The following is a 26,873-nucleotide window of genomic DNA, read 5'->3' on the forward strand; positions in this document are numbered from 1 at the left end:
CCATGGTGACGAGTTGAAGTGAAACTTTTGCAAATAGAAGTAGACTTTTCTTTTTTCCCGCCACTCTAAAGTTAATTGGTCAACAGAGTGGCGGTAGAAGCCTAATTCACTCACTGTCTTTGAACCCGCACAGAGGGGAGAGCTTTCATTCCTTAAAAAAGATTTCGACACTGAGCTAAAGATGGGAAAAATTCCTACAAAATGAGCTAAAATTCGTATCGGTCGGATAACGTATGCGCGCGCAGCGTGTCTTGGAAAAAGGTGCTTTAGGTGTGTGATTTTGTCTTTCCATTTCCCATTCATTCCTATGGCACTTTTTGGGGTATTTTTTGGGGTATTGCGCCGCCATGGTAAGTGGGAATTCCTAGAAAAATAATGCCGCACCGAGTCCGATCGAGCCGCATCGTTTGACACCTCATTTGTCCCGGTGCGATCTACGGTACGGGCCGCATTTAAGCGGAAAAATCGGTGGAAGATTAAAAAATAAAAATAAAAATAATAAACCCCTTTTCTAGGAATAGTAATATGTGCTGCTTGCTACGCTCAGCAGTCCCATAATAAATAAATAATAAGTCCATTCTGAATGCTCAGTGTTATTTACAATCCAATATGTAACATGTTAGCTGGCATAAGTTGCTTATTGATTGTATTAGCAAAAAGGCATGATGGGATTTTTTTGGAGCCTCAACGAATATGAAAATTTGCTCCATCTGATAAATGTCCCATAGTTTCTTAATCCATACATTATATGTGGGGGGGGGGGTCTCGCTTGAACCACCCGATAGTCACACATTTCAATGCTGCCGTGAGCAGAACGTTCAAGAGACATTTTGCATCTCTGCTCATAGCCTCCGTTGTCACTCCTAATCCAAAAAAAAAATTCCACAATATGTCCAATTTGGAACTTGACCAGAAAATGCGAGTGTGGTGGGCAACAGTTGTGCCACACCTCCTCCAACATGAGCGCCTTCTCCTCGATATCCAGCAGTAAAATTACCGAATGAACATACTGAGCTCTCCAGGAAAAGAAAAACAACAAAAAAAAAAACAACATGAGCTGCTACGGGTTGTCCCCGTTTTGGCCGTTATTTCTGGTGTTCTAAAAAAAAAAAAATGTGGTCATTACCTTCCACCTAAATTCCCGCTTGATTCCGTTTGATCTCAGGAGTTTTCCAAGGAAGCGGAGAGCAAGTCCGGCTTGAAGAGCTGCGTGCTCTCTGAGGGAAACCAACTCCTGAGGCTGAAGAAGGCGGACACGGTGGCGCTGCGCTCGGACCTGGCGCGCATCGACAATCAGTGGAGTGAGCTGTTCACGCGCACACCCGTGGTGCAGGAAAAGCTCCATCAGGTGTGCAATGCGGACACAAAAAAAAAAAAAAAGTCACTTTGAAGTCAAGGTGTTTCTGCTGTTAACATCCCGGTGCGTCGATCGTCCATGTTCAGGTCCAAATGGAGAAGCTGGCCTCCCGTCACGCCATCTCGGAGCTCTTTAACTGGATATCGCTGATGGAGAACGTCAACGAGGAGGACGAGGAAAATCTCAAGAGTGCCGTCGGATCGCATGTCATTCAGGACTACTTGCAGAAGTACAAGGTAACGGGACCCGCCTGGGCAGTCGTGGGTGATCGGAAGTCTGGAGTGCAGTGAGGTCGCCGGCATCAAAAAACGGGGAAAAGAAAGTACAAAAGAAGAAAACATCATCATACAAACGTCTTCTTTTTCTCAGAAAGTACTCTTTTCTACTAGGACCCATAGAACCCCATTCTATGTGTTGATTTAAAAATTGGCTTTCTTTCCTCTTTCTGTGGATCTCTAAGGAATTGGTAGAAATTATTATTACTATTTAGATTTTTTTTTTTTTCCGATAAAATATTCTTTAAATGAAGTCACGATGGAATAAAAAATGAAAAATATTTTTTAAATATCAGTCCAAATTTTGAAGTTGTCAGAAAAAGACAAAAAATTAATTAATGAATAATAAATAAATAAAAAAGACAAAAGGTAGATGACTTTTTTTTTAATACCTAAATGTCCAAAAAGTGACCATAAAATCTCTAAAAAGGGTAAAGAAAAGCAATAAACTACCGTTAGATGTCCACAAAATGTCAGAAAATGTATTGCAAAAAAAATGTCCAAAAAATGAAGACGAAAAGTAGAAAATTATTATGTCCATAAAATTGCCAAAAATGTCAGAAATTTGACAGAAAGGCAAAAAGTCAAAAAAAAAAAGTAGGAAAATGAGCAAAAACAACAACAAAAATCAGCTATCTAACCTAAACTTAAACTCTTATATCAAGCCATAAAGTCTTATTGATCTTGTTTTTAGAATAACATACTATGCAAGAGTAGAATTTCTAAAACAATCAATATTGTTTTAAGATTATTTGTCTTTTTGGTTCTTACTTAGTTTGTAAATCCTAAAATCTGTTATTTTTCATGCACAATAAGCTAAAATGCTGTTTGATGCCATAGTTATGTTTTCAGAGAATTTTTAGCTGTAAAAACCTATTTTAACTCATTCACTGCCATTGACGGCTATAGACGTCAAAAATGTGTTTAATTTTTTTTTCCACTTTTGTTAACAAGAGTATGAAAACCTAAATTCTTATTTTTTGGTATATTCAGAACAGATATAAAATCGTGAGTTAACTAGTGAAGTCATGCGATTAATTATGATGACAAATTTTAATCGCCTGATGCCCCTAATTTTTACTTATTTTTTTATTTTTTAAAGAAAAGATTATTAAAAATTAGGGGCGTTGGGTGATTAATTTATTTAATTGTAATTAATCGCATGACTTTACTAGTTAACTCACGATTAAAAAAAGAAAAGAAAACATAAAAAATTAGGGGTGTCAGGTGATTCAAGTTTTTAATTGTAATTAATCGCATGACTTCACGAGGTAACTCACGATTAATAACACATTTTCTATATGTTCTAAATGTGCAATAAAACAAATCTAGGTTTTCATACCTTTGTTAACAAAAGTGGGAAAAAATGTTAAACGAATGGAAATTGTTCAAATGAATTTTTGACGTCTGTAGGCGTCAATGGCAGTTAATGAGTTAAGTGAAAAAATCTCTACGCATTGGACGCTGCTGTCAGGTTTTTGTGTTCTGGCGCAGCCTAAAATGGCTGTTTTGCCAGGAAAGGTCGAGTTGCTGACCCCTGGCCTAAGGGTGTACATGTCGTTGACTGTGTGTTTTTCTTTGTTTTTTTTATCTCAGGGCTTCAGGGTGGATTTAAGCTGCAAGCAGCTGACTGTGGACTTTGTCAACCAGTCGGTGCTGCACCTCAGCGGTCATGACGTGGAGAGCAAGCGCAGCGACAAAACCGACTTTGCCGAGCGCCTCGGCGTCATGAACCGGCGCTGGCAGATCCTGCAGGGCCGCATCAACGAGCGGGTGAGAGAGCGCAACGCGGAAGGGAGCTTCCGTTGGGGGCAAATAAAAACAAAAAGGCGGACCATTTGCTGCGCAGATCCAGTTCCTGGAGAGCCTGCTGCAGATGTGGCTGGAGTACGAGAGCAGCGTTCAGGCCCTGAAGTCCTGGATGGCAACTCAAGAAGAGCGGCTGAAGCGGAAGCGCAGGATTGAGGACCTGATGTCGGTGCAGAATGCGCTCAAGGACTGCCAGGTAGAACTCCAAACTCCAAACTCCTTGAAGACGTGTTCAAAGTCCAAATCCATCTTTCAGGAAATGGAGGAGCTGGTGAGGGACAAAGAAAACGAGCTGGAGCGGGTTGAGGAGCAGGGCTGCGCTCTTGTTCAGAACAAAACGGACGAGGCCTGCGCTATCGTCATGGAGACGCTCCAGAGCGTCAACCACACTTGGGCCAACCTGGACCACCTGGTAGGTTTCTGCTGCCGTCGTCGTCTTGATCTCGTCCATCATACTGAACAAGAGAAATATGTCCAGATTGCTCAGCTTAAGATCAGCCTGACGTCGGTGCTGGATCAGTGGAGTCTTTACAAACGCGCGTCAGAAGAGATTAACGGCTACTTGATGGAGGGCCGATATTCCGTGTCGCGCTTCCGCCTCCTCACGGGTTCCTTGGAGGCCGTTCAGCAACAAGTGCAAAGTCTGCAGGTATCATGCGGCTTTTTTTTTCCTTTTTCTTCACTCCAACGTGACGAGCGGGTCCGTTCATCCGTGACGTCTGCGCAGGGATTGCAAGCGGAGCTGGAGAAGCAGGAGAGCAGTCTGAGGAGGTTCGGCGCCGTGAGCCACCAACTGCTGAAAGAGTGCCACCCGTCCGTGTCGGATTCCCTCAGTCACGCGCTCAAGGATGCCAACGCAAGGTGTGGAATATGGTTTGGATTAGAAATGCAAGGTTTGGTCAGATATCACTGAAACTCAGAGTTGCTTTACTAGAACGTAGGAAAGCAACACTTTTCGACTCCATCTCGGAAAGAGTGAAGAAACATGCTCGAGAGCTGACTCGGACCTTCGATAGCAGGGATCGCGAAGTCGAGAGTTAAGCTACCTCTTGGCTACTGATTAGTGTGAACGGCTACCAGTTTGATGCGTTATTATTATGGCTGGAAAATCGACGAGCACAATTGTTATTATCAATTAATTAATTAATTATGACATTTATATGAAGACGCTGATTATATAATGATTTTTCACGAAATCTCTGGGTTTTATTAGTAATTTTTTTAGGTACTTTGTTTTTTCATATTTTTTTGCTTTGTTGTATGGAATCGTTTTTTCTCAGTTTATTTATAATTTTGTCTGTTTTTCTGAATATTTTTTTTCCATTTTTCAAAAGAAAGATTCTTTGCTTTTCTGATTTTTTTTCAGTTAGATTTTTTTTATGTTTTTCAGAATATTTTTTTCCCATTTTTCAGAAGAAATATTCTTTGTTTTTCTGATTTTTTTCAGTTTAAAAAAAAATTGTTTTTCAGAATATTTTTTTTCCATTTTTCAGAAGAAATATTCTTTGTTTTTCTGATTTTTTTTTTTCAGTTTAAAAAAAAATTGTTTTTCAGAATTTTTTTTTTCCCATTTTTCAGAAGAAATATTCTTTGTTTTTCTGATTTTTTTTTCAGTTTAAAAAAAAATTGTTTTTCAGAATTTTTTTTTCCATTTTTCAGAAGAAATATTCTTTGTTTTTCTGATTTTTTTTTTTCAGTTAAAAAAAAATTGTTTTTCAGAATTTTTTTTTTCCATTTTTCAGAAGAAATATTCTTTGTTTTTTCTGATTTTTTTCAGTTTAAAAAAAAAAAAGCAGTTTTTCAGAATCTTCTGCAACATGTTTTTTTAGGACACACACAAAATCCCCAAAACAGAAACAAAATTATTCAAAAAACGGAAAAAAAAAACATTTCATGAAAATGGAATAAATAAATAAAGTATATATCTCTCTATATATAAATATAACCCGCTTCATGTCCTCCTCAGGTGGTCCGGCCTCCTGGAGGAGATATCGGAGCGTCTGAGGAGCAGCAAAGCTCTCCACCAACTGTGGCAAGGCTACAAGGATCTTCACCAGCAGAGCTCCGCCAGCGTCCTCCTCCAGGAGGAGAAAGCCGAGCAGCTCCTCAAGACGGCGCGCGGCGAGGACATCGCGGACGAGCACGTGTCCGCCTGGATTCAACACTGTGGCGTGAGTGCACTTAGTTGACTTTGTTATTTTTTCCCCTCCATGCTTGAACTCAAATCACCGGCGTTTTATTTTTTTATTTTTTTATTTTTTTATCTGGCAGGAGGTTCTCCGCTCGCACGTGCCGGTGCAGGCCTCTCTGCAGGTTCTCCGCGAGCTGGGAGATCAACTGAAGCAGCAGGTGGACACGTCGGCCTCCTCCGCCATTCAGTCGGACCACCTGGCGCTTTCTCAGCGGCTGGCGGCGGTTGAGCAAGCGCTCAACAGACAACTTGTCACACTGCAGGTACGCCATGTTTTCGTCAAGCAGCGTATCGTGCGTTGTCGTCCCTGTTCCAGTGTCATCGATGTACTCCTTTAAGTATTTGAGCTCTGCTCGCTGTTGGGACTGAGAAAAAAAAATGTAGTAACTTAGATAGTCATAGTAGTAGTGGGGATAAACCAATATCGGGCATTTTGACGAAAATCGGTATCGGCCTTTTTAAAAAATCTGACGGCCGATAAAAGGTCAATTTAGAACCGTTTTAATCTCGGAACTATTTATTTTTCAGAAATTTTCAGTTAACTTTATAAGAGATGCTGCTGACCCTGTGAACATTAAGAACCTTTTTTTTTTTCAACATTAAAACAAAGAATAGTGAAAGTTCAAGATTTCAGTTATTTTTTTATTTTGGAAAAAAACAATATTTATTGTTGAAAACTAGAGAGCTATGGTATTTACTTGTTTAAGTGTCCATTTCACTTTTTAAGACTTGCTGATAACCTTCGGAGCTCCCTGAACATTTTTTTTTTAGAAATTTAAAATTAATTCTATTTATCGATGTAAAAAAAAAATAAAAATTTACATTTGGAAAAGTCAGAAAATTTTTACTCAAGTAAGTGTAGTGTTACTTCCGAATAATATTACTCAAGTAAAAGTAAAAAGTAGTCTGTTGACTATTGTTGCATTATCAAAGTGATCCTATTCGCTGACGAGAATCCCGCAACTTACACAGCAATCGTCTCCTCCTCCCCCTTCCAGACCGGCGTCCACGACTATGAAACCTTCAACCAGCAGCTGGACGCTTTAGTGGGCTGGGTGGTCGAAGCCGAGGAGGCCCTGAGGGTGCAAGATCCCAACGGCTCCACCGACCTGACCCTCATCCAGGAGCGCATGCAGGAGCTGAAGGTGCGCAAATAAGCGCTAGCGACCAATCCCTGCGGACGTGCGGTTGTAACCGTTGTCTTTCAACAGCGACTGATGAGGAAGTTCAGCGGCATGGCGCCGGAATTGGAGCGTCTCAACGAGCTGGGTTATCGGCTCCCGCTCAACGATTCCGAGATCAAACGCATGCAGAACCTGAACAGGAGCTGGTCGGCGGCCTCGGTGCAGACCACCGAGAGGTTTAGGTACGGAGTTGGTTTAGAGGTTGGGGCGTCGGGTCACGTGACTTTTCAGGGCTTTAGACTGAAACTTGTGATTTCTACACTTTATGGAGAATGTGGGAGTTGCGCAATATCCGCGGCGTTCATGTGAGATCAAAGTCGTAAAATGCCGCTTGTGGATTTCCTTTGCTGCAGCAAACTGCAGTCCTTCCTGCTTCAGCAGCAGACCTTCTTGGAAAAGTGCGAGACCTGGATGGAGTTCCTGGTTCAAACGGAGCACAATCTGGCTGTGGAAATCTCCGGAAACCACCAGAGTTTGGTGGAGCAGCAAAAGGCCCACGAGGTTCGAGGCCTTTTTTCCCGACTTCCTAAAGATCATTGCGGATTTTGAGATTCATCCCCGGGTTGTTGTCTTGCAGTTATTCCAAGCCGAGATGTTCAGTCGCCAGCAGATCCTCCACTCCATCATCAGTGACGGACAAAGGATGTTGGAACAAGGCCAAGTGGATGACAGGTAGACTTCGCAGGCTTTGAATCCGTTGTACCAACAATCGAAAGCAGGGGTGGGCAAATTACGGCCTGTGTTGCATTCATTTATCTTTTTTTTCTTTTCTTTTTTAAATTTATTGCACTAAGTATGTATTGTATATATTGTATACTATATACATTTGAATTTGTATATTTCGTTTTGTTGGATGATTTTTAATCAATTTAATTTGATTGATTGATTTGTTCATAAATTACAATTAATCCGAAATTTCTCTTTAACAACTAAAAATGGTTATGTAAAATGTTTGTTTTTTGCATTTATCACAATAACAAATTCTTTAATTTATTTGTTGTAAATAATAAAATGAGGAAATAGAGTACACTATTTTAGAACATTTTTATGTATTTTTTTTTAACTCTTTGACTGCCAAAAACGTTAAATAACGTTTGGTAAAATCCTATGGAGGAGTGCCAAAGACGTTAAAAGACGTTTGTTTCAAAACAGAGGTGAAACTAACCATTTTCTATTGTTGATTACTGAAAAACGGAATAAGGTAGAAACAAACTTTCTTTTCTGATGAAAGATGAGAGTCCAGTCTTTCATTTGGTAGTATGTGTGTTTCCATAGTCCAAACACATAATTTTCTGTGGACCTTGAAAGATCAGTCAAAATGCTTAAATCGGCTGGCACCCACGGCATCCCTTTTCTGAAAACGTCTGGCAGTCAAAGAGTTAACAAAATAAAATAATTAGTTGATCAATTAGAAGTAAATTAATTGAAAAGTCATTTGAAAATAGGATGAATTTTTGTGTTAGTGAAAAAAATATTTTCAGGATTTTATAAATTTGTTTTTTTTCTTCTTCATAATCTAGAAGTAAGATGGCCAGTCTGTCCTTTATAAAACTTTACACACCCTTGTGCTTAAGCATAATACATTTGAATTTAATTCATTAGAAATAATAAACAAAAAAAATTATTATTGTTTTATTCTTGATATTAAAGTTTTTGTTATTTTATTTTTACAAATAACATGCCCCTTTTAAAAATTCAATATTTAATATAAATATATATATATATATATATATATATAAATTTGCCCACCACTAATCTGAAGCATAATTAATATAAATTCAATTAAATAACTGATATGAAAAAGGGTTATGATCTAAAGAAAATACCTTACAGATTTTAAACCTATTTGAACTTTTTTTTTTTTATTGACCTTATCTACAAAAATGCACGGCCCATCTGTGCTTTCCCAAAAAAGACAAATGTGTCCACCGTGAATGTTGTCCTGTTGTGGATTGTGCTACAGGAAGGAGTTCAACCTGAAACTGGCGCTGCTGAGTAACCAGTGGCAGGGCGTGGTGCGGCGCGCCCAGCAGAGGCGCGGCATCATCGACGGCTTGGTCCGCCAGTGGCAGCGCTACCGGGAGATGGTGGACAAACTGCGCAAGTGGCTCCTGGACGTCTCGCAACCCGCTGAAGGTCTTCGGCCGGGGACCGCCGTTCCTTTGCAGCAAGCTCGCGCCATGCTGGACGCCATCCAGGTTGCGAACCCGGCACTTTTTCTCTCACGCCACACTTTTTGTCACTCATTTGTTGGGCAATTCCAAAGAAGACTGATCATATATGTTGTTGAAGAAAAGGATCTTTTTCTTCCGCGCGTTCGTTTTCTTTTGGGTAGTGAGAATGTCGGTTATCCGAATGCAGGCTGGAGATCGATGAACGGTCACTTCGAAGCGTTTATTTCTACAGAATATTCCGGGCACAAGTGAGTTCCCAGACAATGGCGGCAGCCTCCCACTAGTGCGAAGATTTCATAGGACTTACAACATTCTTATCCCTGGAGAACCCACGGGGTCAAATTTGGCCCCTATAAATTCTGCTACTCAAATAACAAAGACCTTTTTTTTTTTTTTTTTTACAAATTTAACTCTTTGACTGCCAGACGTTTTCAGAAAAGGGATGCCGTGGGTGCCAGCCGATTTAAGCATTTTGACTGATCTTTTGACTGATCTTTTGACTGATCTTTCAAGGTCCACAGAAAATTATGTGTTTGTACTATGGAAACACACATACTACCAAATGAAAGATTGGACTCTCACCTTTCATCAGAAAAAAAAGTTTGTTTCTACCTTATTCCGTTTTTGAGTAATCAACAATAGAAAATGGTTAGTTTCACCTCTGTTTTGAAACAAACGTCTTTTAACGTCTTTGGCACTCCTCCATAGGATTTTACTAAACGTTATTTAACGTTTTTGGCAGTCAAAGAGTTAACTTCAAAAGTCCAGAGTGCCAATTCTGACCCCTGCATGGGGCCATCTAGTGGATGAATATTGCACTTACATGAGCCAGAGTGGTGGTGACAAGATGGCTGGCAGCAAATTTTGTTGAGCTGGAAATCAATCCAAACAAAAGCATCTTCTCAGCAAACCATCAGATGGTAAAATTGTGTTTTTTTTTTGTTAATCTATTTCATATCATGTTGCAGAATGCCTAGGAGTATGTTTTATATATATATATTTTGATAAATTAGCAACTCTGAGCTAGTTCAAAAAACAAGGGTTAAAATTGAAAAAACATATATTTTGGTGTTCGGTGAACTTATAGCAGTCATTTAATGTATAATTCATAATTTTCCAAAGAAGAAAAGGGTTCTTGGGTTCTCCAGGGTTAAACTATCTTGAAGGGCGGTACCACAAAACCGCCAAGCCCCCAGCCCACCCCGGAGTTCACCAGACATGAGATAAGACTTTCACAGACATCATTCAATACACATTGACTTCAACCACAGACAAATGGTCTATTGTTGTGGAAATAGACGAGGCATCCTAGACAAGCCGGCACGAGCAGAAATTGTGACATCACTCACAAAGACACATCCACAGATAAAAGTTCTACTGAGGAAATAAATAAATTAAAACAGTTATGACTAAATCTGGGCAGAAGACCCTCTTCAATGTGTATGTGATTTTTTTCAGGAGGAAAACAATGTGATTGTCGTTTGCATTTTCTATTGGCAAAGGGAAACTGTTGATTCAAATTGGCAGCATTTTGTGTGTTTTCTCCCCCTAGCTGAAGGAGAAGGTACTGCAGCGACAACAGGGCAGCTACATCCTGACGGTGGAAGCCGGCAGACAACTGCTGCTGTCGGCCGACAGCCGGGCCGAGGTGAGCCTGCAGGCCGAGCTGACCGACATCCAGCAGCGCTGGAAGCGGGCCAGCGGATGCCTGGAGGAAATGAGGAAGCAGCTCGGCACCTTGTTGAAGGTACGACGCACTCACTGACGTTGCTTTTTTTCGTTTGAAACATGGAAAGTAGGGGTGTCAAAATGTGTGCGTTCATTTTGAGTTAAATTCAAGTTCCTTTAACGCTACTAATTTTTTTAACCCCTAGGCGTTATTGTGTCCATTTTTGGGCTTTTTGTTGGTTCTGACCAAGCCATTTCAAAATAAAATACTGCCCACGGGTTAATGTAATAAAGAGGAATGACCGCCCCTCTTTGGAAATCCTGTACTGGGGGAATTCCAGTCGCAACGCAGAAGACACGTCCACGTCGAAATTTTAAAGTAATAAATTGTAATAATAATGCATATATTTGTCGAGACTGGGCTCAAGTTGTATTTAACAATTTATAAAATGTGCAGAATTTCACAAGTGACTTCATGTTAAAGATGAAATATCTCTTAATAAGAAAAGAAAAATGCCACCGATTGTCACCAACGTCTTACGAATGCAGCTGTGCCATCTAGTGGCAGAAAAATGACCTCAACACAAATTAATATCACACTCGTTTTTTACAGTACAATACATATTTTTTATTTTAACTCAATTTTATGAACTATTATGAAATTACTGTATCAATGACTAAAAGGTGCAGACATATTTCTATGTTAACAAGAGTATGAAAACTTTGGGGGGGAAATTATTGTACATTTAAAATTATATAAAATGTGCGATTAATCATGAGTTAACTATTAAAGTCATGTGATGAATTACGATTTTACAAAATTAATTGCCCGACACAACTAATGTAAAGCGAGGACCGACATAAAATAAAGATTTGTTTCGCTTTTGTGTGTAAAATTGTGCAATGGACTTCATGCAACGAAGCTGTGAAAAAATTTAAATGTAAAATAATCCGTAAAAATTGTATGGCAAAAAGTCAAGGCTGTTGAGGACCGTGTGAAGTTTGCTTTGTGTCATGACAGGACTGGGACCGCTGCGACAAAGGAATCGGCGCATCCCTGGAGAAGCTTCGGGCCTTCAAACGGCAACTTTCCCAGCCTCTTCCCGATCGCCACGACGACCTGCAGGCACAGCAGATGCGCTGCAAGGTAACGCCAGATCCAATCGCTGCTTTTGCGCGTTGGGACTGACGTCACGCATTTTTTTGTCAGGATTTGGAGGGCGCCATCGAAGGCTGGACCGGCGATTTGGCCCACCTGACGGTCTTGAGGGAGTCGTTGTCGCGCTACATCGGCGCCGAGGACCTGTGCGTGCTGCAGGAGCGCATCGAGCTGCTGCAGCGCATGTGGGAGGAAATCTGCCACCAGGTGACCCGCGCAGCACTTTTGCCGCTACCAGAATCATAATAATAATAAGAGGGATGGACCTGTTATCAGCTGGGTTGATTATCGGTGCCGGTATTTGTCAAAATCGGCCTTTTTTTCCAAATCTTGTTGAATTCTTGTGAACGTGCTAGCGAATTTAGGTTTTTCATCAGGATTTGTGAAATGTTCACAGACAGTTTTTAACTCTTTGACTGCCAGACGTTTTCAGAAAAGGGATGCCGTGGGTGCCAGCCGATTTAAGCATTTTTGACTGATCTTTCAAGGTCCACAGAAAATTATGTGTTTGGACTATGGAAACACACATACTACCAAATGAAAGATTGGACTCTCATCTTTCATCAGAAAAAAAAGTTTGTTTCTACCTTATTCCGTTTTTCAGTAATCAACAATAGAAAATGGTTAGTTTCACCTCTTTTGAAAAAAACGTCTTTTAACGTCTTTGGCACTCCTCCATAGGATTTTACTAAACGTTATTTAACGTTTTTGGCAGTCAAAGAGTTAATTGTGGCAAAGACATTTCCAACATATTCAGACAAATTTTCACTGTCTGCGAAGATCTTTTGAAACCTTTTTACGAACCCTGACGAAAACCCCAAATTAGCTACATTTGCATGGATTTGTCGCTCGGTGAAGTACAGGGAACTTTTCATTTATGGATTTATTTAAATTTCCCACATTATTTAAAAAATGCTGACACTGAGAACTACCTGCACTTTTTATTTTTTTTAATAAAAAAATACAAAACTTAAGGTGCATCGTGCCGTTTAAAAAGGTCGTATTAAAGCCTTTTCGACATCATGCACGCTTCCACCAATGCCCGGATGAGTACAAAGAGCCCTGACTGTTTGACTCTGACTGCACCTATCAGCTTTTATCTTCCCTTTTATATAGTAGAGTGTTTGCGGACCCCGCGCACGCCGCAGTTTCTTTGGGGAGGGGAGGGGCGGAGTGGTGGAGGATGACGTCACGTAGCGGACATGCGGCGTGCACTTAAGATGGCGCACGTACTCGCACGCGCACCATGGACGAGCCTGACGCAGATGCTGCAGTTCCGCTTTGGGCGTAAAAAAAAGTGACAAACTGGACAAAGATCCTTTAAGAGCTTTATTTACAGTAAAAAAAAAAAATAGGGAACTATTTGCTTAATTTTTCATTTCGCTTAACACATATTGACGACCCTGGAAAGTCCCTGGGATTTTTGTTATCATTTTTTAACAAAGCTGTCAATTTTTTATTGAAATTAAAAAGAAAAAGGTTTTTTTTTGTAAATTTTGAGGCTAATATTTTGTCTTTTACTTTAAATGAATATCGGCTTGAAATATCGGTTATCGACCTCCTTGACTGTTAATAATCGTTATCGGCCTTGATTAAAAAAAAAAAATCAGTCTATCACTGAATAATAACCAGCAAATTGGAACAAAGTTGTGTGCAAATGCCAAAGCAAAATGTAAGATTTTTTGTAATGTGCTATAAATGTTTTTAAGATTTAAGAACTTTTGAGTACAAACTTCTGTATCGAGCAAGTATGATCTGTATTAGTTCAAAAAGACTTTTTCCTTTTGCAAAGTGGATGAAACGGCTGCACTGAAACTTTGTGCGCTACATCCTGTTTGTGCCGCACGACCGAGAGACAGGAAACACGAAACCACTTTTTTCGCCTTCTGCAACTTGCACGCCACCTTGACTTTGCCGAATGTCTTTGGATTTCGGCAGCTATCCCTGCGCGGGCAGCAGGTGGCCGACAAGCTGAACCAGTGGAGCCTCTTCAGCGACAAGTACAAGGAGCTGTGCGAGTGGCTCACCGGCATGGAGAGCAAGGTTTCGCAAAACGGGGACGTCAGCATCGAGGAGATGATCGAGCGGCTGCGGAAGGTAACAAGCGCCCTGGGGTTGTTGTTTTTTTTTTTGGAGCGTCGTCATTTTCCATTTGAAGCCTTTGAATAATCTGGAGGTGCAAAGTGAAGATTCATTAGCCAGTTTGAAATAAAGGGAATTTTCTTCAAAGTTAGTTCCATTGTGATATGGCGTTCCACAGGGTTCAATTTCGGGGCCCCTGCTGTTTTCTTTGTATTTGATGCTACAGGATTCCATTTGAATTGTTTTGGTTTTTATTTTTACTTTATGTACAGCACTTTGTATGCAGCTATGGTTGATTTTAAAGTGCTCAAAAAATTTAATCGTTTTGAGTAAATTAGGCGCATTCTGTCTTTGCATTTTATTTGTATTAGAGTCTACGCAATAATAAACTTTCGAGGGGGTATCTTAAAATTCCTGTTGGCGTTTGTCTTAAAAGACACAATTTTGCGGCTGCGGAAGGTAACAAGCGAACTGGGGTTGTTGTTGTTTTTGGAGCGTCGTCATTTTCCATTTGAAGCCTTTGAATAATCTGGAGGTGCAAAGTGAAGATTCATTTAGCCAGTTTAGTTCCATTGTGATATGGCGTTCCACAGGGTTCAATTTCGGGGCCCGAGCTGTTTTCTTTGTATTTGATGCTACAGGATTCCATTTGAATTGTTTTTGTTTTTATTTTTACTTTATGTACAGCACTTTGTATGCAGCTATGGTTGATTTTAAAGTGCTCAAAAAATTGAATCGTTTTAAGTAAATTAGGCGCATTCTGTTTTTGGATTTTATTTGTATTAGAGTCTACGCAATAATAAACTTTCGAGGGGGTATCTTAAGATTCCTATTGGCATTTGTCTAAAAAGACACAATTTTGCGGCTGCGGAAGGTAACAAGCGCCCTGGGGTTGTTGTTTTTTTTTGGAGCGTCGTCATTTTCCATTTGAAGCCTTTGAATAATCTGGAGGTGCAAAGTGAAGATTCATTTAGCCAGTTTGAAAGAAAGGGAATTTTCTTCAAAGTTAGTTCCATTGTGATATGGCGTTCCACAGGGTTCAATTTCGGGGCCCCTGCTGTTTTCTTTGTATTTGATGCTACAGGATTCCATTTGACTTGTTTTTATTTTTACTTTATGTACAGCACTTTGTATGCAGCTATGGTTGATTTTAAAGTGCTCAAAAAATTGATTTGTTTTGAGTAAATTAGGCGCATTCTGTTTTTGGATTTTATTTGTATTAGAGTCTACGCAATAATAAACTTTCGAGGGGGTATCTTAAAATTCCTATTGGCATTTGTCTAAAAAGACACAATTTTGCGGCTGCGGAAGGTAACAAGCGCACTGGGGTTGTTTTTTTTTTTTTTGGAGCGTCGTCATTTTCCATTTGAAGCCTTTGAATAATCTGGAGGTGCAAAGTGAAGATTCATTTAGCCAGTTTGAAATAAAGGGAATTTTCTTCAAAGTTAGTTCAATTGTGATATGGCGTTCCACAGGGTTCAATTTCGGGGCCCCTGCTGTTTTCTTTGTATTTGATGCTACAGGATTCCATTTGAATTGTTTTTGTTTTTATTATGACTTTATGTACAGCACTTTGTATGCAGCTATGGTTGATTTTAAAGTGCTCAAAAAATTGAATCGTTTTGAGTAAATTAGGCGCATTCTGTCTTTGCATTTTATTTGTATTAGAGTCTACGCAATAATAAACTTTCGAGGGGGTATCTTAAAATTCCTGTTGGCGTTTGTCTAAAAAGACACAATTTTGGCTTTGTGTGCTGTCGTCAGGACTACCAGGAGGAGATCTCGGTGGCCGAGGAGAACAAGCTGCACCTCCGCCAGCTGGGCGAGCGCCTGGCCCAGGCCAGCCACCCGAGCAAAGCTGGCGAAATCCAGCACAAGCTCACCAAAGTCAACGACCGCTGGCAGCACCTCCTGGACCTCATCGGAGCCAGGTAAGGACACCAACAAGACCGTTTCATCGCCACGTAAATCCAATTTCTGATTGGAATGGAAAGAAAAAAACACCTTGTTCTGGTTTCCAAATGAGTTATCGAATTCAAGACTTTAATTCCGTTTCTATCCTGGCCATTTCTTGAGATTCGGGTCTCGTGTTTCTCTGCGTTCTATCCTGAAGCTCCTCCCCCCCCCCAAAGTGGCAACAGAACTCGTTTCTCTGGCTGATTCGGATTGCACTTGTGTGGCTGTCGGCAGGGTGAAGAAGCTGAGGGAAACCCTGGTGGCCGTGCAGCAGCTGGACAAGAACATGAGCAGCCTGCGTACCTGGCTGGCCCACATCGAGACCGAGCTGTCCCAGCCCATCTCCTACGACTCTTGCGACTTCCAAGACATTCAGCGGAAGCTCGACATGCAGCAGGTGACGCAACATTTGAGTGGGGGGAGACATTTTGAAAACATTGGAACGGAATGCTGGCAAGTAGGGCTGCTCGATTACGAAGAAAATGTCCATCGCGATTATTTTGGTAATAATTGAAATCACGATTAGGACGATGATTTATTTTTTGACACAAAACAAGAAAATGTTAAAAAAAGATGAAGACAAATACAATTATTTGAAATAAAAATGTGTTGTTGTTTTTTTAATGGTGCAAATGTATAAATTTAAACAACTCAAAATTTGTATTATCTAATTTGCTCCCAAAAACGTATAAATACGTTCTATTTTAAATGTCCCAAAGACGTATTTTTATGCTAGAGCATGCAGAAGGCTTTGATGCAGCCTCTCAATTGCAAAGAACGTTTGAATAAATGGTAGTTATTACACAAACGGCCAGCAGGTGGCAGCAGAGCATAGGAAATAAACCAGGGGCATGTTGAAAAAAATTCTAAATCGATCTGTGAATAATGATGAAGCTAAAATGAATTGCTGCAAAACGGAAACAGATAGAAATGTACTTTTTTTTCCTGATGAAAGAAGAGACTTTAGTCTTTCTTTTGGTAGTTTTTTATAGCAATAGAACACAATAATCTGTGGGCCTTGCAAAATCAGTCAAAATCCAGTAAAACAGCCGGGAGCGAAGGGGGTTGCTTCAGTGAAAGTGGCTGCCAGTGAATGAGTTAAGTGCAGATTGAACATGACACAATGTGTGTGTGTGTTGTTGTTTTTTTAAGGAACTTCAGAGCGACATCGAGAAGCACAGCACCGGCGTGGCGTCGGTTCTGAACCTGTGCGAGGTTCTGCTGCACGACTGCGACGCCTGCGCCACCGACGCCGAGTGCGACTCCATCCAGCAGGCCACGCGCAGTCTGGACCGCCGGTGGAGGAGCATCTGCGCCTCCTCCATGGAAAGGAGACTCAAGTAGGGCACTGGAATCCCCCCCCCCCCCTTCCCCCTTCTGTTATTTAACCAAACTGCATGTCGTCATGCAGGATTGAGGAAACGTGGCGTTTGTGGCAGAAATTCTTGGAGGACTTCACTCGCTTTGAGGAGTGGCTGGCCGCTTCCGAGAAGACGGCCGCGCTGCCCAACTCCTCGGGTGTTTTGTACACCGAAGCCAAGGAGGAACTCAAGAAATTTGAGGTGCACAATTTATTATATTGTCATCCATTCGAAGAAGTCCTCGTTTTTGAAGTGTAAAGGAAAAAAAACGAATGTTGTGATTTTATGAAAAAAGTAGTTTTAAGAATATAGAGTTGGAGTTTTATGAGACCAAATCTTAATTTCACAAGCGGGAAGATGTTATTTTATGAAGAAAAGTCATAAGTTTACAAGAAAAGAAAAAAAGCAGTTTTATGAGAAAGTTGGAGGGAGTTCAAGTTTCAGGAGAATAGAGTTAACATTTGAGCATAAAATATTTTTTTAAGGAAACTTCCTAATTTCAGGAAAATTACAAGAATAAAGTAAACGTTTTCTGAAAAAAAAAATATTGAGTGAAAAGTTAAACAGTTTTACAAGGTGTTAAAGAAAAGTTTGTTTTTTTAAACAGGACAAAGTTGTAATTTTATATGAAAAATGCATTTTTACAGGGGACAAAAGGGTAATTTTACATGGAAAAGGCCACGGTTTCAGGATTATTAAATGTGAAAAGTATGATGAAAATGAACTCATAATATTATGAGGATAAACTCATGAATCCTACTTCCTGATAAAGAAACATTTTTGAGGATAAAGTTAAAATATGAGATCAAATAAAAAAACAATAGCAAGAATAATGTGATAGTTCTTTTTTCTTTTCTTTTTTTATAAAAGTAACGCTATAATTTCATAAGGTCAGTGTGGTCGTTATATGAGGAAAAAGTCAATAAACTTGAACTATTATAAGAATAAAACTTTATTTTTACATAAAGAAAGACAGTTTTACACAAGATGAATTACAGTAGCAATTTTATGATAAAAGTCCTCATTTAAAAAAAACATGTGAAAAATATTACAAGATGAAATCCAATTTTTTACGAGCGAAAACTGAACCTCAGGATACACAAGAAAGCGTTTTGAGTTTTGTCCTGCCGCGTGTCCGTAGACCTTCCAGCGGCAGATCCACGAAAGCTTGACGCAGCTGGAACTGCTCAACAAGCAGTACCGTCGCCTGGCCCGAGAAAACCGCACGGACGCCTGCAGTGGCCTCAAGGAGATGGCCCACAGCGCCAACCAGCGGTGGGACAACCTGCAGAAGAGGGTGGCGGCCATCCTGCGCCGGCTCAAGGTGAGTTCAACTCACAAGAAAAAGTAGGCCGACCCTTTGAAAGGAAATCGGCATAAATCGCTCATGGAATGTGACCTGATCGCCATTTTAGGGCGCAGGGTACAAGAAGGGAATATCTGGATTTGCGTCCAGGCCCTGAGTTAGCAAAGCAGCCGTCACTCTTTTTTTTTTTTCCTTCTTCTGTCGTCTTCAGTCGTCGCTCTTTTAAGGCGCTTGCATATTTTTCCTTCCTTGCAACTGCATGTGTGCGTTAGTTTGTATTTTGACAAGGTTCCTTCTTCCTGATTGTATTAACTAATTTGCTCCCAAAAACGTATAAATACGTTCTATTTTAAATGTCCCAAAGACGTATTTTTATGCTAGAGCATGCAGAAGGCTTTGATGCAGCCTCTCAATTGCAAAGAACGTTTAAAGAAATGGTAGTTATTACACAAACGGCCAGCAGGTGGCAGCAGAGCATAGGAAATAAGCCAGGGACATGTTGAAAAAAATTGTTTGTATTTTGACAAGGTTCCTTCTTCCTGATTGTGTAGCACTTCATCAGTCAGAGGGAGGAGTTTGAGACGGCGAGGGACGGCATCCTGGTGTGGCTGACCGAGATGGACCTGCAGCTCACCAACATCGAGCACTTCTCCGAGTGCGACATCCAGGCCAAGGTCAAACAGCTCAGGGTGAGAAAAACCTGGAGTGGATTACCAAAAGTCCTTCCCACGATGTTCCCTTTGATTAAAAAAATCAGGATGTTTTGACAAATCCGATTTTCGTTCAGTATCATACGAAATACTTGACGCACAAATATCATAACAATATTGTGCATCACGCAGTCGTTCCAGCAGGAGATCTCGCTGACCACGGCCAAGATCGAGGGCATCTTCCACCAGGGCGAAGCTCTGATCGAGAAGAGCGAGCCGCTGGACGCCGCCGTCATCGAGGAGGAGCTGGAGGAGCTGCAGCGCTACTGCCAGGAGGTCTTCGGGCGGGTCGAGCGGTACTACAAGAAGCTCATCCGCCTGCCCGTAAGCCCGATTCAACATTTGAAAATACATAGATACATATAGTAGATGGATGAATAGACGGGGGGGATGGATAAAAATACCTGAACTATAGAAAATAAAATCCATACATGTTTTTAAATTTGAAAATTTGAAAAGTTACATTAAATGTGTGATAAATATACTTGAATAAAACAGATTCATCCTATTATTTTACATCAGAGTTTTCATCATTTTTTGTGAATGTTTGCAAAATTACCAGGAATGTGAAGAGAAAAAAAACATCTGAAAAAAATAAATAAAATCAAATTTATTTCTCCTATTTCTTTCTATTTTTACATTTTGTTTTACTTTTTTACTGAATGAAAATAAAATGGAAGCAAAGACCATTTATCCTTTTTTTCACCCCCATAATTCTTTTGTGACAATCTGGAAATCTCCCCAGAATAAAAAATAAAATAAAATTCTTAAATGTCTCCAGAGAGGGATGTTTCCAAATTCAAAAATAATCTAAAAAATTTGTTTTAAACAGGAAAGTAACAAAAATGAGGCCAGCCGATCACGTTTCATCCTGTCGTTTTTCTTTTTTTTTTTAGATTTTTTTTATAAATCTTTATTTTTATTTTTTGAGAGCAGTGAAAGTCTTGCTTTGACATGGTCAGCTTGCATCTTGATGCCAAGAAACTGTGTGTTATTAATTAGTTATGAAGTTTATTAACTCTTTGACTGCCAAAAACGTTAAATAACGTTTAGTAAAATCCTATGGAGTGCCAAAGACGTTAAAAGACGTTTGTTTCAAAACAGAGGTGAAACTAACCATTTTCTATTGTTGATTACTGAAGAACGGAATAAGGTAGAAACAAACTTTTTTTTCCTGATAAAAGATGAGAGTCCAATCTTTCATTTGGTAGTATGTGTGTTTCCATAGTCCAAACACATAATTTTCTGTGGACCTTGAAAGATCAGTCAAAATGCTTAAATCGGCTGGCACCCACGGCATCCCTTTTCTGAAAACGTCTGGCAGTCAAAGAGTTAATGTATTTACTTACATACTTATGATATTTATTAATTTATTTAATTTTTGTTATTTTGTTTTACTGCATGACTGATTTTTATTCCTTTATAAATAAAGTTGAGTTGAGCCAATTGTTGGCCGATTTTTCCTGTCGAACGTGTGGTCGTTGCGGGTCCATTGATCTGATTGATTCTCCTTCAGCTGGCCGAGGACGACGGCGAAGTGTCCCTGTCGGACCGCGAGCTGGAGCTGGACGAGCCCGCCGACCTTTCGGGCGACCTGTCGGGCCTGCCGCCGTGGAGCGAGCGTCTGGGCGACGGCTTCCTGTCGCCGCTGCCCTCGTCGGGACGCTCGGCGGCCTCGCTGGCGGCGCAGCTGCGGACGGAGCGCTCGGGCCGGGACACGCCGGCCAGCGTGGACTCCATCCCGCTGGAGTGGGACCACGACTACGACCTGAGCCGCGGCCTGGAGAGCGCCAGTCGGGCCCTCAGGGAGCAGCAGAGCGAGGAGGGAGACTTCCTGCAGCGGCCCGCCTCCGCCTTGTCAGGTCAGCAGATGGCGCCGTTGCCAGCGAGATTCCAGTTGATGTTCCTTGTAGGCCTGTAAACTTGTTGCGAAATGACTTTGCCGGCTTGTGATGATGTCACTGCGTGATCATAGATTTCGTAGCAGGTCTCCTCAAATTCATTGCCTATCTGAGCAAAACAATCATTGAAAATTCTTAATTTAGTTTATCATTAGAGATGTTGTTTGAAAGCCAAAAAGTGACATTAGTTCACTTGGGATTGTATCAAGATGGAAAGACAAGGGCGATGACAGTGCTAAATTGCTAATGATGTGTCTTTTGTTATTATTTCACTCAGGGCTGCTCGATTATGAAGAAAATAATTTCTTAATACATGAAATCACAATTCGGACGATCATTTGTTTTTTGGCGCAAAACAAGAAAATGTTTCAACATATTAAGAATAGAATATTAAGAGATTTTGTTGAAACGCTGTAATTATGCAAGTTTATTTTGGACCAAACAAGATTTTTATTAAATGAGTTATTTTAAAATAAAATAAAAATTGCTACATTACACAACTCACAACTAGTATTATTATTTTTTATTTTTTTTGTTTACAATTATGCCAATTTTGAATTTTGATGAATTGCGCAGCCCTAATTTCATTTGATATTTTTGGCTTTTAAGCTCCATGTTTTTAAACCCAGCAGAATACAGTTTATTTCCCACTTCCTTTTTTTTTTATTTTATAAGCAAAACACCCGTGTCTCATTCCTTTATTTTGGCCATCTTGCAGCGCCATTGGAAAGCTGTCTGGGAATGAAATACTGCCCTCTAGTGGATTATCTGCACAGTGCATGTATTGCATGTAATACACCTGGCTTAAAAAAAATTATAATAATAATAATAATACTGATGAGAGAGAGGCCTCCAAAAGTCAAGTATCACATGTTTATCACACATTTAGCATTAGCATTAATGGTTAAGGATTCAGAAAGCAAGATGGCAGCATCATAGCCTTAGCTAAAGCCCCCCACAGTGTCGCACCCAACAAAATGGCGGGAGGGTCAATCGTGTAAAATGGCCAGTGCTGAATGTGTGTGTGCTTCACAATGTGTCTTCCAGATGTAGTGATTCCAGAGAACCCGGAGGCCTTTGTTAAACTAACCGAGAAAACACTGAGGTGCTCCGCTGGTAGGCAACATGCTAACAAACTTAGCATGCCTGCGGGAATAACAAACTCACTGGCACCTTTTCGCTTTGTTCAGTAGCTTTCACCACTTTTGGATTTGTGTTCATGTCCACTTTAGGTGACCGATAGCAACACTTTTCTAACACTTGGGGGTCGGGGGGGGGCTCCATTCCATTTCTTTCGGTCCCCTCAATTGATGACAAATTGTGACCTGGCAGAAATGGAGCCGAGCTCAGCCGCTTCTTTCTCACTTTGCTTTGTGCTGTGTGGCTATAGACCTTTTCACCATCACGTCACGTCACGTCGCGTCACGTCACGTCGCACATACTCACGGGTGGCAAAAGCTCAAGCCTTCTCACAGTCAACAAACCTTTTCGATGTTATTTGACCAAGATGGCGTTCTACAGAGCGGACGTTAGCTAGCAGGCTAGTCGTTATGTTTTGCTAACGTACTCATTAGCAAACATTTGATTCAAAGCTGTGAGGAAAACCCGATGAGGGTTTTTTGATTTTCTCTGTTTACGACCTCCATCCGCCGTCGGCCGTCACTTTCCTGCCACCCGGAAGTACTCGTGCACTGGCACTTATTGTTTACAATCACCATGAAAAGGTCTATAAAACCTCTTTGCATGTTGCGTTTCCTCTTCTAGTGGCAAAGAGGTTGTCAGGTTAGCGTCACGTGATCTTTGTACGAGCTTCCGTCCACACAGTGGCGGCTGATGCTGATGATTTTCACCTCCGCCGTGTCGCTGTCTGGACGGCGCTTTTCACCTTGGATTTTTTTCACACGGGTGTCATCTGAGTGATGGCGTGACGATGAGCGTGTGTGAATCCTTTTTGTCCGCAGGAGAGGTAGCCTCGCCCGACCCGCCGCACGCCGACAGCAGCCGCGGCCGCACGTCCGCCACCGTCGACCTGGACGCCTCCTACATGGGATATGTATGTTGGCTTTGATTAAAATTCTTTGCTATTGGATTAATGATTTTGCATTCATTTGTTGTTTATATTATTTACTATTTGTATTATATTTTTGTTCATTTTATACTGTATTAATTATTTAATGAAGCAATGTGTTTGATATCATGTAAAATATAATGATGATGTTAATTTTCTATTTCTTTATATATTGATTATTATAAACAACAAATATAAAATAATTGATTTGCATTTAATTTGTTTTATTTTATTTATTCAGTCAGATAAAATATGCATGCAATTTTTTGTTTATTATATTAAGATTTATAATAATAATAATAATAATTTTGTAACAAAATATGTATTATAAACTTATTAATTATTTTGTAAAAAAAATATTAATAACTAATAATAACTAATAAGTTATTTTATTTATGCAGTCAGATAAAATATGCATTAAAAAAATTGTTTATTATATTAAGATTCATAATAATAATAATAATTTTGTAACAAAATATGTATTATAAACTTATTAATTATTTTGTAAAAACATATTAATAACTAATAATAACTAATAAGTTATTTTATTTATTCAGTCAGATAAAATATGCATAAAAAATTTGTTTATTATATTAAGATTTATAATAATAATAATAATTTTGTAACAAAATATGTATTATAAACTTATTAATTATTTTGTAAAAAAAAAAGAAATAATTATGCATACTGTAATAATAAGTAATGTATAGTAACTTATTATACAAATCAACGCTGCTATGTGGAAAAACACTTATGTCCATTTTTTCCATTTTTTTATTTTTATGTTTTTGGGATGAAACCGAATGCAGACATCCCAAAAATAAAATAAAAAAAGGTGGGGAAAAATGGACATAAGTGTTTTTCACATAGCGACGAAATGATACGTCCCGTACTTAAAAAAATAATACAAACAATTGTATCTAACATTACATAATAAATGATTCATCCTTTGTGGTATTATTGTGTTATGCCTATTTCTTTCATATTAATGTTATACACATTTGTGTTTTATATCGTGTTAAATCGTCCTATTTTCACTTATCACTTCAAACGTGTGTAGTAGTCGGCGCTGTTTTATTTGCGTGCGCTGCAGATGAGACTGCTGGGCGAGTGTCGCGGCAACATCGACACGGTGAAGAGGATGGGCTACGAGTTAAAAGACGAAGAGGACGCGGCGGCTGGACTGGCCAATCCCAGCAGCTCCGAGTCACAAACATCTGGTGGGTACTGCGTGCCCACAGCTGCTTTTTTTTTTTTAATGACAAAACGTCACGGCAAAGTTTTGTAAAACATTGAAATGTGCTGCTTGCTATTTTTTTTCTCCCTATAAGCATTAAAGGACCAAAAAAGAAGTTATTTTATCCATTATCAATTTTTTTAATCGGCCAATTACTTGGTTATTTTTTCTGCCAAATGTCAGAATCGGCATCAACCTAAAATTTTTTTATTTTTTTTTTATTGATATGGCTCTTATGAAACGTCATCGCCGTTTTGCGGCAGGCGTGATCGAACGCTGGGAGCTCCTGCAGGCTCAGGACCTCAGCAAGGAGATTCGCACCAAGCAGAACCGGCAGCAGTGGCAGCAGCTCAACTCGGATCTCAACAACATCTGGACGTGGCTGCGGGAGGCGGGCGACGAGCTGGAGCAGCTGCGTCGGCTGGACCTCAGCACCGACATCCAGACCATCCAGTTCCGCATCAAGAAGCTCAAGGTGTTAAATTACGTCGGCCGGCTCGTGACCATCCGGAATCGATGTTTCATTCAAAAGGTTTCTTTACTTCTTCAATTGTAAGTTGGAGTCCAGCAAAATACAGAAAGGTTCTGATGCATGTGCAGGATTGTCGCTAACGCATTACGAAGTAACTTAACTAAGTAATACCATGTTACATAAAAAGCAATGGAGGAAGGAGAGGGGTTTTTTTTTTTTTTTTGCACACTGTGCTGTCGACTGTCTTCTAGCTTCACTAACAAAACAAAAACAAACAAAAAAAATGGATCGCAGCACATTATTCAAGTTTAAAGATAAAGTCCCACCACATTGTGCAACTGCAGGATGTCCACAAATGTAATTGTTGTGTTTATAAAATAAATAAAAATCATTATATATATATATATGTATATATATATATATATGTATATATATGTATATATATATATATATATATATATATATATATATATATATATATATATATATATGTAAATATGTAAATATGTATATGTAAATATATATATGTAAATATATATATATATGTAAATATATATGTAAATATATGTATATATATGTAAATATATATGTAAATATATATATATATGTATATATATATGTATATATATATGTAAATATATATATATATATATATATGTAAATATATATATATATGTAAATATATATATATATATGTATATATATATATATATGTATATATATATGTAAATATATATGTATATATGTAAATATATATATGTATATATATATATATGTATATATATATGTAAATATATATGTATATATGTAAATATATATATGTATATATATATATATGTAAATATATATAATGTTGAATTTTTCCATTATAACTTTCCTAGTTAAATATGTCAATTAAAAAACGACTGCCTTTATTTTAGATTTTATTTTGAAAATGATTGATGTTAAGTGAAGCCTTTAAAAAATATATTTAAAGAAAAGTAGCCCATTTATTTTAAGGGGAATCCAGAAAAGACTCCTCCTTTCTTATGCAAATAATTATGGTTAATCAGAAAGGTAGTCTTTATTTATTTATTTATTTGAATAAAAAAACAACTATTTTTTAAGTATCACTGTTAAAAATACACTTTCAATTATATATCAAAACCAGGTGTCATTGCAGGGTTTGCTAGTATCTACTGAATGTTAGTATTAAAGTCACTTGTAATCTAGCTTAGTTACTTTTATAATCAAGTTACTTTTTCAAGCAAGTTGGATTCCTGTTGAAGTAAATACACTTAGGGGGGGGGATTCCATACCTAAACCTGAACTGAAGAAGGCTTTTAGTTTAATGGTGGAACATCTTCAACAACTCAAATAGTCCAGTGTCCTCCATTCCAACCTTTTGCTTCAATGTCTCCGCATTTGCGTCCAGGAGCTGCAGAGAGCTTGTGACAAGCGCAAGGGCATCGTGCTGTCCGTCAACCTGTGCAGCGCCGACTTTGTGCACTCGGACACGGACGAGTCCAAAGAGCTGCAGGCCAAACTCAAGGACATGAACAAGCTCTGGGACAAGATGGCCGCCTCACTGGACCAGTGGAGGTCCTCGCTACAGGAAGCCCTCATGCAGTGTCAGGTGGGTGCCGGGAAATTGCTCCGTTAGTCTCGTCAAGTAAAAACCATCCGAAAATAAAATATTCAAGTGCGGGATTTTAAAAAGCGCTGCCGGTCCCAAAACAGGACTTCCACGAGATGAGTCACGGTCTGCTGCTGTGGCTGGAAAACATCGACCGCAGGCGTAACGAGGTGGTCCCCATCGACCCCATCCAGGACAGCGACACTCTGCAAGAGCACCATAAAGCGCTCACGGTACGCAAAATCGACTCAGCTTTTCTTCTCCAGGGGAATTCCTCAACTTCAGAGCAGGGTTATTATCATTTTGCAATTTTCATTTCACTAGTTTTTTATTTTGTTTTGAGTTTTT

At 39.4% G+C, this 26,873-nt stretch overlaps 1 protein-coding gene across 11 annotated transcripts in view; it reads left to right on the plus strand.

Moving 5' to 3' along the window:
• Positions 1 to 26,873, plus strand: part of syne1b (spectrin repeat containing, nuclear envelope 1b) — a 131,873-nt gene that overhangs the window by 97,116 nt on the left and 7,884 nt on the right. For 9 of the 11 annotated variants that reach the window (XM_077563023.1, XM_077563016.1, XM_077563085.1 and 6 more), the window contains 32 exons: positions 1,166 to 1,348; positions 1,444 to 1,593; positions 3,229 to 3,405; positions 3,482 to 3,637; positions 3,698 to 3,853; positions 3,920 to 4,090; positions 4,169 to 4,302; positions 5,408 to 5,612; positions 5,713 to 5,895; positions 6,631 to 6,777; positions 6,844 to 6,998; positions 7,170 to 7,317; positions 7,394 to 7,488; positions 8,780 to 9,014; positions 10,543 to 10,737; positions 11,680 to 11,805; positions 11,869 to 12,024; positions 13,756 to 13,914; positions 15,664 to 15,830; positions 16,090 to 16,252; positions 17,008 to 17,195; positions 17,267 to 17,417; positions 18,358 to 18,540; positions 19,074 to 19,211; positions 19,365 to 19,556; positions 20,749 to 21,094; positions 22,181 to 22,249; positions 23,095 to 23,186; positions 24,295 to 24,421; positions 24,702 to 24,913; positions 26,325 to 26,525; positions 26,630 to 26,758. In XM_077563023.1, the coding sequence (XP_077419149.1) occupies positions 1,166 to 1,348; positions 1,444 to 1,593; positions 3,229 to 3,405; positions 3,482 to 3,637; positions 3,698 to 3,853; positions 3,920 to 4,090; positions 4,169 to 4,302; positions 5,408 to 5,612; positions 5,713 to 5,895; positions 6,631 to 6,777; positions 6,844 to 6,998; positions 7,170 to 7,317; positions 7,394 to 7,488; positions 8,780 to 9,014; positions 10,543 to 10,737; positions 11,680 to 11,805; positions 11,869 to 12,024; positions 13,756 to 13,914; positions 15,664 to 15,830; positions 16,090 to 16,252; positions 17,008 to 17,195; positions 17,267 to 17,417; positions 18,358 to 18,540; positions 19,074 to 19,211; positions 19,365 to 19,556; positions 20,749 to 21,094; positions 22,181 to 22,249; positions 23,095 to 23,186; positions 24,295 to 24,421; positions 24,702 to 24,913; positions 26,325 to 26,525; positions 26,630 to 26,758 (5,289 nt within the window). The remainder of the gene's footprint in view (positions 1 to 1,165; positions 1,349 to 1,443; positions 1,594 to 3,228; positions 3,406 to 3,481; positions 3,638 to 3,697; positions 3,854 to 3,919; positions 4,091 to 4,168; positions 4,303 to 5,407; positions 5,613 to 5,712; positions 5,896 to 6,630; positions 6,778 to 6,843; positions 6,999 to 7,169; positions 7,318 to 7,393; positions 7,489 to 8,779; positions 9,015 to 10,542; positions 10,738 to 11,679; positions 11,806 to 11,868; positions 12,025 to 13,755; positions 13,915 to 15,663; positions 15,831 to 16,089; positions 16,253 to 17,007; positions 17,196 to 17,266; positions 17,418 to 18,357; positions 18,541 to 19,073; positions 19,212 to 19,364; positions 19,557 to 20,748; positions 21,095 to 22,180; positions 22,250 to 23,094; positions 23,187 to 24,294; positions 24,422 to 24,701; positions 24,914 to 26,324; positions 26,526 to 26,629; positions 26,759 to 26,873) is intronic. The other 2 variants (XM_077563057.1, XM_077563093.1) reach the window with 2 other exon arrangements.

Source organism: Vanacampus margaritifer, chromosome 1, assembly GCF_051991255.1.
Source record: "Vanacampus margaritifer isolate UIUO_Vmar chromosome 1, RoL_Vmar_1.0, whole genome shotgun sequence".
Classification (NCBI taxonomy): Eukaryota; Metazoa; Chordata; class Actinopteri; order Syngnathiformes; family Syngnathidae; genus Vanacampus; species Vanacampus margaritifer.